The 12536-nt window shown below is 42.7% G+C and overlaps 1 protein-coding gene across 1 annotated transcript; it reads left to right on the top strand.

The window, feature by feature from the left end:
- Positions 1-481: 481 nt before the first annotated feature.
- SPATA45 (spermatogenesis associated 45) lies at positions 482-775 on the top strand (the record flags this gene model as incomplete). The annotated part of the gene is made up of 1 exon (XM_080824505.1): positions 482-775. The coding sequence occupies one exon, from the start codon at positions 482-484 to the stop codon at positions 773-775; it is 294 nt and encodes a 97-aa protein (XP_080680631.1).
- Positions 776-12536: the final 11761 nt, after the last annotated feature.

Consider the following 12536-nt stretch of genomic DNA (forward strand, 5'->3'; position numbering starts at 1 on the left):
ATTTTAGCTTGTCTACCTTATGCTTTTCTGCATTCTTTTAATTTTCTACAGTTAATATGTTTTATTTTATAATGAAAAGAAACAACAAGAGTCCCTTAAAGCAAGAATCAACAAATAGTATTTGTTTCAAAACCGAAATATATTCTTTTACTACAATCCTCTTTTTTTCCCTTTTTTTATGCATTTAAATTCAATTAGCCAACATATGGTACCTCATTAGTTTTTTATGTAGTTCAGTGTAAAATCCTCTTTTCAGGATGTTTTTCCCCTGAAGAAACATCAAAAAACAAAAAGACCTTCGGAAACAATAATAAAATGGAGTGAGATGTGGGGTGAGGGGCGCAGTGGGGGTGGTATTTTCCAGGAGGGGAAGGAGGAACCGACTATGAGTATTGGCTGCGAGGTCAAGCAGTCACTGATAGTATTTTGTCCTTTGTTTGCAGGACAGTAAGAATCACTTGATGTTTAGTTTGTCAGCATAATGACTTCCAAGAGAAGAACCAGTGAAATAATTAGAAAGCTCAAAGAAGGCAAACGCTGTCTTCTGGAGGAGATAAATGAAAAGCGTGAATCCAACTGCCTTGTGGAAAGAAGCAATCAAGTCAGTTTACTGAGAGTTCAAAAGAGGCATTTCAGTGGTGCATACATGTCTTCTACTCACACCCAAATCAAAGAATCCGTTCCTGATAGTGGCAGGAGCTCCTGGATCACACTGAGTCTCCTTGCTCACACGGAGAAAAAGCACTTTCCTGCAAAAAGTAAGTTGTTACGGTAGGATTCCCGCTCAGTTGTCAGGGGGGATTTATAAGTAAACTTGTGGAGAGTTTCTGGGGTTGAGAGAGTTTCAGGAAGTATCGTTCTGAGATAGTTTAAAAGAAATCTGTCTGAAGTAAAAAACATCAGTAAAGGAGGTTAGTTGATATAAGATCTACTCTAGACCAGAGATTGTCAGTTTCTTGTGCTTAGAGAATCCCAAGCTCCATCTCCAGACTGACTCATTGAGTAGGTTCTCCTTTGGGTCCCAGAATCTGCATTTTCAGCAGGATAAGGAGGCTGATGCTGATGGCCTGAAAGCCGTATTTTGAGGAAAGTTGTTGTAGATCATTGTAATAGACCACAAAAACTGCAGAGACCTCCTCTCACCAACTTCTGTTGCCTCTGCAAAAATTTCATGAGCAAAACTGAGATAAACGGAAATGATTTTGATGACATATCAAACAAGAGGCCCTGAGTCACAATAATAAAATGTGGAAGGAGGTTGGCATGGGGGTTTGTGGTGGTGGTCATATTATTTTACAGGAGGAGGAGGAGAAAGGGTAACTATTCTTGATTGTGAATGCTTGTTTCTAAGTCAAGACAAGCAACTGATGGCATTTTGTCCTTGATGTAAAAAGAAAAAAGAGTGTAATTGTATTAAATACAAACAACACGATTGAGTTAGATCAGAAACAAAAGAATCACTATTTTGGAGATTTAACTTCTTTGATGAAGCAGTTATGTCTTTTCATTTGCCCCATGCTCTTAGCAAGTGGGATAGAGAGGTGACACAGGGTGGCATGGGAAACCGAGGTGCTCCATGTGCTTCAAAGTTAATCTGTAACAGCGATGTGTTTATTATACTAAAAACATAACTCTTTACAAGGAGGAATGCCTCTAGTGTCCTAAGTGCATCTGCATAATCTTTTACTCTGCTTGAATTACTTGGAATTAGAAGAGTTAAGCCATAACTAGAAGGTTAGTTTTCACAAGTTTAATGGTAGAGGGTAATATCCACCTTCTATGACAAACATAGTTTGCCACGTCACATGAATACACATGGTTTTCTACAAAACAGAGTCTAATAAACGTCATTTCCATAGTCAACATGAATGATATCAAGGTTAGAAACCAACAATTCTGGAACATTGAAATAAACCTTTAAATATTGCAGAAAAGCTCTTTGTTTCTTTTAAGTGAACAGACTCAAAAAGAAATTCAACTTTATGATGACGAGATGCAGAATAAGCATAGATCTAATTTAAATGTTATGGTAATTAGCATGCAAATACATGCCTTTTCTTTTTTAGACTAAATTAGTAATTCTGAAAGGGTGGCCTGGGGAACTCCTGAGTATTCAGGTCTTTTTCGGGGATCCACAAGCTCAAAGCGATTTTCATAATGATGCTGAGATATTACTTACCTTTTTTACTCTCATTGGACTGCAACAGAGTTTTCCAGAAGCAATATACTTTCAATCACATCATTCTTCTAACCATTAAATGGAATGGGGAATTGTACTCCTGAGCTCTAAATTTTTTCTCCATTTAAATTTCTGATTGGTAAATATTGGGAGGTACAACACACATGAACAACATTTTGATATGGGGTCTTTTTTAAAAAAAGATTTTATTTATTTATTTGACAGACAGAGATCACAAGCAGGTAGAGAGGCAGGCAGAGAGAAGGGGAAGCAGGCTCCCTGCTGAGCAGAAAGCCCGATGTGGTGCTCGATTCCAGGACTCTGAGATCATGACCTGAGCCGAAGGCGGAGGCTTAACCCACTGACCCACCCAGGCACCCCGTGATATAGGGTCTTTAATAATTTTTAAGAATATAATGGATCTTGAGACCAAAAAGCTTGAGAACCATTTCTTTGAACAAATGGTAGGTAATTATTGACCCAATACTGTGTATTCTCAAAAGCTTATTAGAATATTTTCCCCATTAATCTCTACTTGAAACTTAAGGTCTTCCATTTCAACTTCAATTTTAATCAAGGATAATTAGGATATATTGGGGGCTTATTATTATTATTATTTTAGTTCCACAAGTAAAAAGTATGTGAGTATAGAGAAGGATGCTGACATTTTTTTGAGTGTCTACTTTATTTTGAATACTGTTAAGGTTTAAAATGTCAACAATAATATCTTTCCTGAGTTTACATCAATTGAGAGATGGATGGAGGTAAAAATTGGCTTTGTTACTGGAAAACTATCTCTACTGGAAAAATTGGCTTAAAAGCAGTGAGAGTTAAGCTCAACCCAAAAGAGAACTTACCACATTCCAAACCAAAAGTTCAGCCCCACCGCACTAGACTGAGAACAGATATGAGAGAGTACCCCCTCCCCCAGGAGGCCAGCAGATGCAAAGAAAAAAATAAAACACCCTCACTTGTAAAAATAAGATAGCACATTACTTATAAAATGCGATGAACATATTACTGCAGTAAACCATCAACAAATAAGCATTGAATTGAATGATAAACATCATTAACTGTAAAATCACATCCTCTTTCTATAAGATGGCCCACTTCTCATCATTTATACTTAGTTTTTAGGTGATCTCAATGAGACGGATTGTTGGTCTTCAGCTGTCACAGGGCTTGAGAATCTCCTCTGTATTCTTATGACTCCCACATTTCTATTTCTGGCCCTGACCTTTCTCCTGAGTTGGAGACATCCATCCTGCAACACCATACCTGGTGTCCTTTCCCTCCACGGTGTTTGTCACTCCCTAATGCTCCTTGATGGTATCTGTTTATTTATCACTTTGTCCATTTCATTCCTAGAATGGTGTCTGGCATTAATTAGGCACTCAGAAAATATTCATTTGATGATTGAATAAATACTGGGACGTAGAATGTATTTTTCCAGAAGTCATGGTAAAGCTTACCTCATTCCTCTCGAGACTGGTAGCTATGCCCTTGGGCAAAGGCTCACAAACCTAGAGTTTCCCATGGCACATCTGTTGTTGTAGACTAAATGGAAGAGGATAATGAGTTACATTTTGCTGGACATATACCGTAAGAATTAGAAAGTACTTTACACTTTTCCTTTGTACACGCCTGTAGAGGAAGAAACACATTCATTCAGCAGGTTTTTGTGGCACTGTTCCATTCGCTTGGCAGTACAGTGACAGAAACAACCCCTGCCTCATAAAGCTTAGACTTCAGTGGGACTTGAATGGGTAGAGGCAGGGGGTTGTAGGTGGGTAAGAGCAATGGAGAAACATAAAGCAGCAGGTTGGGAGTGAACGGGAAGTGCCGGGCAGGGGATTTGCCGCTGCTCACAGAGCTGTGTGTTAGCGTCTGGGTATGTGGGGCAACCCACAACTCCAGGCTTCTTTTTCCCCCATTATTTTAATTTTATTATTTTTTCATCTTGCTAAGTATACTCTTTAATCCCCATCACCTATTTGAGCCATCCCCCCACCACTGGTAGCCATCGCTTCTGACTCTGTAGCTGAGTCCGTTTCTTGGTTTGACTCCCACTCAGAACTCTTGGCTTCCTGAGGTAGCCCAAGTAAACAGGGATAAGGAACAGACTGAGATTAGTCTTCACAGTCTCCATGTGAGGGGAGGCCATGAATGTTAAAGCTGAGAAAGGTTGGGGACTTTGCTAAGAGCACTTGGGGTTCTGGGGACTCCTCTTTGCTTCTATCAATAGGGATGTGAAGACCAGGGAGCAGGTTTTCTTAGCTGGAGATCTCCAAGCTCTCTTTTCAGTCTTCTACTTGGAGATGTGGAGGCCAAAAGAGGGGTGGTCTTACTTAAACATACTAGTTTTAAAAACAGAAGACACAGGTATTTTAGTTCAGGTTGTTATAACAAATCACAACAAATGGGTGGCTTAAACAACATGTATTTCTCACAGTTCTGGAGGCTGGAAGTCTGAGATCAGGGTGCCAGCATGGTCAGGTTATTGACGAATGTCCTCTCCCTGGTTTAGAGAGGGCTGTTTTCTTGCCGCGTGTCACACGGCAGAAAGCGCTAGTTGGCTCTCTGGCCTCTTCTAAGGGCACTAACCCCATTTATGAGGACTCCACCCTCATGACTTAATTACCTCCCAAAGGCCCCAGCTCTCCACACCATCCCACTGTGATTAGGGTGTAATACAGGAATTGGGGAGGGGGCACAAACATTCAGTCCACTGCACTTGGATTCAAGTTCTGCTTTTGCCATTGACTAGTGTCATGTGCTTAGTCATTTAATATTTCTAAGCCTTCCTTTCTACATCTGTGAAGCAGTACTCGTCCTCTCTGCCTTCAGGGTTATTCTGGAACTATGAAATGTATTACATGTCATCTAACAAGTACTTTTTATTTTTCAGATAATGCCATATTTGGATAAAGTGCATTTCCAGAGACACAGAAATATATTCCCTTTGATCCTTCTCTAATGTCTGTCTTATTTACAAATATTAATTATTAAAGAATAAAAAAATATTCACTGGATCACCAAGAAAACATTATATTGTCACATAAAACACATCTTTATTCATTCCATCCCATTATTTAGACTTGGATGTTCTGGATAGGTTTTGAGTGATTAAGGATAGTCCCAAAGATGAATGACCAAAAGGTTCACTTTACAGTGATCTTCTCTTTTGTAAGCTAAAATGTTTTTTCATTTTTTTTAGTTTATTTATTTAAGTAATCTCTGTACCCAACGTGGGGCTTGAACCCATGACCCCAAGACCCAAGAGCTGCATTCTCTTCCAACTGAGCCAGCCAGATGCCCCAACCTAGAATGTTTAAACAGCTTGTTTCTGAAATTAGTAGAATGTAATCCCACTCAGTCAAGTCAAGACTAAAGTTTCTCAAAGTTAACACTTGCTTCTATTGCTTAATTGCATTAACTTACTCTGTTGAGGCTACGATTTTGATAATTTTAAGTACATACTTGAGAATATAATATAAGGTGCCCACAGAGACTTTTGTTCTATTTTATTGCCCATCCCCAAAGTGGGCATTGCTAGAATCATCTCGTGGCTAAACCCCATTTGGCTACCATCACCTCTGTGTCATTGTTTCCTGGACAGCAGGCTATTCTTCAATTTAACCTGGTATATGTGTTCCCTGTTGCAGTCTGAGGTCATAGCCTATTCCATTTGGTGAGCCAAGCACTGCCTTGCTTCTTGGCATTTGTTTTTCCATCAGTGAAATATTCACCTTGTATTTAGTTGCCCTTTGGCTCCACAAGATTCATAAGCTAGAGCATTTTCTTATTAGGAGGGATATGGAGCATTCAATTGGCCTAAAATCCTACCTCAGCTGGGACTGCACAAGTGCCCAGTATGGATAAGAGTCATTAACTCTGAGGCTATGTTAAAAAAAAAAGAGCCAGGGGCGCCTGGGTGGCTCAGTGGATTAAAGCCTCTGCCTTCGGCTCGGGTCATGATTCCAGGATCCTGGGATCGAGCCCCGCATCGGGCTCTCTGCTCAGCAGGGAGCCTGCTTCCTCCTCTCTCTCTGCCTGCCTCTCTGCCTACTTGTGATCTCTGTCAAATAAATAAATAAAATCTTTAAAAAAAAAAAAAAGAGCCAGACCCAAAACTAATTTTTTGCTTCTCAAAAGGCAAACACCTAGTGTCAAGAGCTAGGAAGGGGGGCGCCTGGGTGGCTCAGTGGGTTGAAGCCTCTGCCTTCGGCTCAGGTCATGATCCCAGCGTCCTGGGATTGAGCCCCACATTGGGCTCTCTGCTCGGCGGGGAGCCTGCTTCCTCCTCTCTCTCTGCCTGCCTCTCTTCTACTTGTGATCTCTGTCTGTCAAATAAATAAAAATAAAATCTTAAAAAAAAAAGAGCTAGGAAGGTTAGCCTACCACGGCTTCATGAACTTTGACAGAAGGCAGAAGACTCCTAGCTCTGAGGCAAAGGACTTTATTACTCCCAGCACAGCAAGTAGCACCAGCCTCATGTTTAGGCGGGTCCCCCTTGACCTCCCGCAACCCCTCCATGGCAATCAGGAACTGTCCAAATAGATGCCACACACACAGGTTTTGCCTCACACCTGAGGTTCTCTGAGCTTAAGACACCCAACCTTTCCTATACTGGATGGCAAATAAACCTGCCTTCTGTTCCAGTGAGACATTTCTGCCATCCAAGGTCCTTGGCTACAAGCATCCTTGAAGAGAAAGTCTGGAACAAAAGCTGTCAGTGCCTCTGCTCCGAAAGCAAGCAGAAATGTGAGAGCTCTATGGGGGAATTATCTTCCTATGCCAAGCAGCCCCAGTAAAGACCATCAGATACAACATTCCTTGGGTTCACTCTAAGACCAATCCTGGGGAATAAACACATAGTGAATGACTGTTCAGTTATGTATTGTAATGATTATGATTGTAATTAACAATCCTTCTAACTTCACTTCTTTGTAATCCCCTCCTACCTTCTCCTCCAGGTTTTAAGGAACTGCTTGTGGTTCTCTTGGCTTGCTTTAGTTTAAATGCCACCTTCTGCTGGAAACCTTCCCTCCCCCAGCCCCTTCCCCTATTAGGTGTTTCCACATCTTCCTCCTCTATACACCCTACAACAACCTAGGGCTAAAACAAGAAACTTACAAAATCATATATCTTTTGAACTCTGATGCTACTGATGGGGTTTTGGAAATAGGGGAGGTTCAGTGGGGTGGGTTCTGGAGCCCATGACCAAGAAAGAATTCTTGAGACGTATTTGGTGCAAAAAGGTGGTTTCATTAAGGCACAGGGACAGGACCCCTGGGCAGTAAGAGCTGCTGCACGTGTGTGTGTGTGTGTGTGTGTGTGTGTGTGTGGCTTGAGGAGCAGTGATTATATACCTGGGAGTTGGAGCAAGTAAGGAAAAGGGAGGTTGGTTTCTTTCTTTCTTTTTTTTTTAAAACAGGAATGTTTTCTTTTATTTTTTTTTTTTAAGATTTTATTTATTTGACAGACAGAGATCACAAGTAGGCAGAGAGAGAGGAGGAAGCAGGCTCCCTGCTGAGCAGAGAGATGTGGGGCTCGATCCCAGGACCCTGGGATCATGACCTGAGCTGAAGGCAGAGGCTTTAACCCACTGAGCCACCCAGGCGCCCCAAAAAGGGAGGTTTCAAAAGAACTTTCATAGGCTAAAGAGGGCCAACCTACAAGATACATAGGAGATACCCCAGGTCCTGCCATTGTGGAGTTAAGGTTATTTTCCCTTCTAGCAAGGTATTCACATTAAGATAGTTGGGAGATTTTAGAAGAATTTCACACGTCTCCCCCCCAGGGGCGGGTGAGGGGGAGGTTGCAGGAGGTCCACCTGTGCTTTGTCTCAGCCATGCCTCCCAGGAATGTTTCATAGCTGTTGATACACGTGTTCCCTCGTAAACACGTGCGGACCAACATTTTCCTCCGTTTCTGCCCTGGCTCCCTATTTGGCTGTCTGCAGGTGAGTTTCCAAGTCAAGGCCACTCATGGTCCTACAGGAAGGCTTCCTGTGGCACCCCTGGTACTCAAGAAAAGACTTCCACATGGCCCACCATTGCTGCTGAAGCTGCTGTAGGGATTAAGAATGAGCTGTCCGAAGATGTGCCATTTTGGCCTGTAGATGACTCTTGAGCTGAACAACCATCAAGGCCCCAAAGACTCAGCAATAAACTTTGACCTTCCCCCTAACTGCCCAAAAGAATTTCATAGAGGACCCGCTTCAGGAGGAGAGTTATTGCCATCTACGACTACAGTGTAATATGAACTAGGTGTGGAACAGGGGAACCTAGCGAAGTCTGTTACAAGTCCTCTCTGTCCCATCATTTCTGTACGGCCCAGCAAACACTCCTTTACATCTTCCTGTGGATTGCTTTCCTGCTTCCGGTGACAGAATTCCTCTGATTTTCTGAGAACTGATTTCAAGGTGATACATCCAGCAAGGATGAACGGAGGCATCTCCTTTTTAAACGTTATCTTTCCCATAATGAAACAAAGCAGCATCGACCTCTGTCACCCTGTAGTCACACAGGCCCTTCAACAGTGAGTCCTTCTTGCCTTAGGGCCACCACACCGGCTCCTCTCTGCCTGGGAAGTCCTTTCTCGATTCTTCTCAGATCTGGCCCCTTCCCGCCCCTTCAGCATCTCAACTAGCAGGTCATGTCCTCAGAGGCTATAACCGACTGCCACATCTGAAGCAGAAAGAACTCTGTCATGCAACTCCTTATGGCTAAGCAGGCAAGAACACAAGTCATGGAATATCTTCTCACAAGTTCAATGAAATCCTTGCCCTTACTTTGCTACTCATGGCCCAGCAGCATCCGCAGTTTTTCTGAAATATGGGCAATTGGAAATATGGGCAATATGGGCAATTGAAATATTGCCCTTGGGCAAAAGGGAGGAAAACTTTTCCTTTCTTCCTCTGTAGGTTCTTCGGCTGGTGACTAAGTTGACGTCAGACCGAGTAACAGGAGAGAGACAAATTTGATCCCAGAGGAGAGCTCACAAACATAGGAGACTCAAAGGAAGGGACCAAAGCAAAACTTACCTTTCAGACAAAGAAACAAGAAATTGGTGAGGACTTGACCAGACAAGTGTGGGCTCGGGCTAGTAAACTGGTGAGGCAGCAGGGAGTGTTGTACAGCCTCCCAGTGCTGACTTCTCTGTCTCGGGCGATAAGGATGTCTCTACCTCCGGATCCGGGAGGCTGCCTTCCACAGGGGACACTTCCCGCTTGCAGGGGGATAAAGGAGGCTCAGAGTGTCCTTGCACAGCTGCTGCTTAAGTAACTTTGATTCAGAATAACCCAAATAATTAATATTGCAGAGGGGCATATTTTAGGGGGGCCTGCCATGGAGCCCGTCACAGGCTTCACCCCGGCTCGACTGAAACCGAACCTATCTTTTAACAAGATCCTCAGTTGACGTTAAAGTTTGAGAAGTACTGCAGCACCCATGGACACGTTGGAGTCACTCCGTTTTCCCACACACGGCTCTCAGCTTTGGCTGCACCTCAGAAACATCTACGGAGCTTTCCGAAAATTTGTTTTCCTAGACCCTGATTCCAGCATTCTCATTGAAATAATTTGGGTCGGGAGGACATAAGGGAACTTTTTAAAAGCTCCCCTGGGGATACTGCTCTGCAGCCAGGAATGACACCTACCGCTCTGGCTGGGGCTGAGTGAGGCTTCCAGTTAAATTCAGGTGACAGGATCCTCTTTAACGGGCTGAATTTCAGACCAGAAGAAACCCTGGGCCTCAGGCATCATTCTGAAAAGTACAGGCCAGGGGTCAGCAAACCATTTTCTATAAAAGGCTAAAGGTATTTTAGTCTTTACCTTGATGTGATCTCTGACGCAACTAGTTAATTCTGTCGCTGAGAACAGACACAGGAAAATGAATGAGCATCGCTGTGTCCCAATAAACCTTTACGGACACTGAAATCTGAATTTCATGTAATTTTCACATATTGTAAAGTATTATTCTTTTGATGTTTTTCCAACCATTTAAAAATATATCTAACTCATGCAAGAATTATATAGCGAATCCAAATATCTGAGCTTTACTCATTGCACCAATGAAAAGTTTTCTCTGTTTTTAAAAATTTCAGATATTTCAATGACAGTTCCAGACTCCTTAGCTTCTTTTAACAATAAATGTTTTGAGTTGGGCCCAAGATCAGAAAGTTAGGAGAAGCAGATGAGAATGGACTTACATACAGAATTCCTCTACTAGGGAGCTACTGATTGCAGAAGGAGCCTGCTAAAATGGACTTTCAATTTGTTTCGTGAAAGAATCGCATTGATGAATTTTGTGGTGGTGGTGAGGACAGAAATGTGAGACACCCACAGGGAGGAATTTTGTGGACTACGGCAGCCGTCAGAGTTCCTAATTTTAAGAAACAGAAACCAACTTGGAAAAATTTAAGCAGGCAAGAAATTTATTAAATATATTGGGTAGCTCACACAAGCTCCAAGAAGGCCAGAGAACTGGGTTTGTAGGCTACAGAGCTAGAAACAATGCCCACATCAGGCCACAAGGCGCAGGAAGTCTCAGGGCCTTTGGACTCTCGATACAGCTGTACCATCAAGGCCACCAGCGCCTCTCAGCTGGGTGCAGCTGCCACCTCCCACCCCAGCATGGTGTCCTAAAGCTGTGTCTTTATCTTTACATCCCTGGTTTCAGATTCCAAGTCTGGGTTGGGTGCAACTAACTGGTGGAACTTAGGTCACATAACTGTCGTAGTTGGTAAGAAAAATTGGGAAAACAAGTATTTGGCATTTTCAGTTTCTAGAGTGGAAGGTGGGCTGTGTCTCGTAACAGATTCCACAAATACAGGAAAAGTGGAGAAAAAGAATGAAAATGTTAAATGCAGTGTAGCCTTTGCCTTATCCCCAAATCAACACATATCCTTCTTGCTCTAAGAATGTGTTTTTAAAATGCTTTCACAAGACAAATCGCCATCTGCCATGGACTGCCAGTGCCGTATGCCTTAACAGTAACTGGACGCATGGTGGTGGGTATTGTGGAGGGCACGTACTGCATGGAGCACTGGGTGTGCTGCATAAATAATGAATTTTGGAACCCTGAAAAAAAATTTTTTTTTGAAAGAAAAAAGATATAAGCAACAGAAACAAAATCTAGCTAATTTAAGGAAATGAACTTACTGAAGGATATTGGATAAAATCTCTGGAAGGGCTGAGAAACCAAATTCATGCCATTGAATTAGAAGCATAAGGACCACTGCCCCAGCCACTGGGCACAGACCCTGCAGTGAACACAGCCAGCCTTGCCGAGCTGGACTCTAAATTCACTGCTATCCTGCCCACCCTCATCAGAATGGAGTCGGTCAGTCCTGGCCTATTCGTGTTCCTGGACTAATTCAAACTCAAGGGTGGGTCATGGTATCCGTGACTTGGTTGCAAAGAAGGCTGCAGAGTGACTGCCTGGCACTTTCAACTTCCACAAGGTGAGAGGTTCTCTAAAGCAAGCAATTCACATGCACCATGGCCAAAAAAGAAAAAGACAGTCAGATGCCCATCCATATGAACCTTAAGATGCCTTCTCTCTCCTACCACTTCCCTTAGTTATTGCCTACCTACTCAAGTTCAGAGTTCTTGATTTGAAATATCTGAAGGATGGCTTTCTTTTTTTAAGATTTTTAAAAATTTTATTTATTTATCTGACAGACAGAGATCACAAGTAGGCAGAGAGGTAGGCAGGGGCGGGGGTGGGGGGAAGCAGGCCTCCTGCTGAGCAGAGAGCCCGATGCGGGGCTCGATCCCAGGACTCTGAGATCATGACCTGAGCTGAAGGCAGAGCCTTTAACCCACTAACCCACCCAGGCACCCCTGAAGGATGGCTTTTGAAGGATATTAAATTAATGCAAAGATCAAATTGGGTTATTAGGGAAAAAGTGCTGGAATGGAAGTCAGGGGATTATGATCTCAAATGCATTACACATAAACTGTGAGCATTTATACAATTTATTTAAATTACTTGGGCTTCAGAAGCAATCCACAGAAAGGTCCTGTACAGAGGACATCAGACTTTTAACACTTTCTGCTTTTTTTTTTCTTTTAAGATTTTATTTATTTATTTGACAGAGAGAGAGCACAAGTAGGCAGAGCAGCAGGCATGGGGAGAGAGAGAGAAGCAGCCTCTCCACTGAGCAGGGAGCCCGATGAGAGCCTTGATCCCAGGACTCTGGGATCACGACCTGAGCCAAAGGCAGACACTTAACCGACTGAGCCACCCAGGTGTCCCAATACTTCCTGCTCTTATATGCTATGCATGGTTCTCTATATTCATTATATTCAACTATTAACTTGAGAAATGTTATTTGCACCAGTTTTAAT

The sequence above is a fragment of the Martes martes genome, assembly GCF_963455335.1.
Source record: "Martes martes genome assembly, chromosome: 15".
Lineage (NCBI taxonomy): Eukaryota > Metazoa > Chordata > Mammalia > Carnivora > Mustelidae > Martes > Martes martes.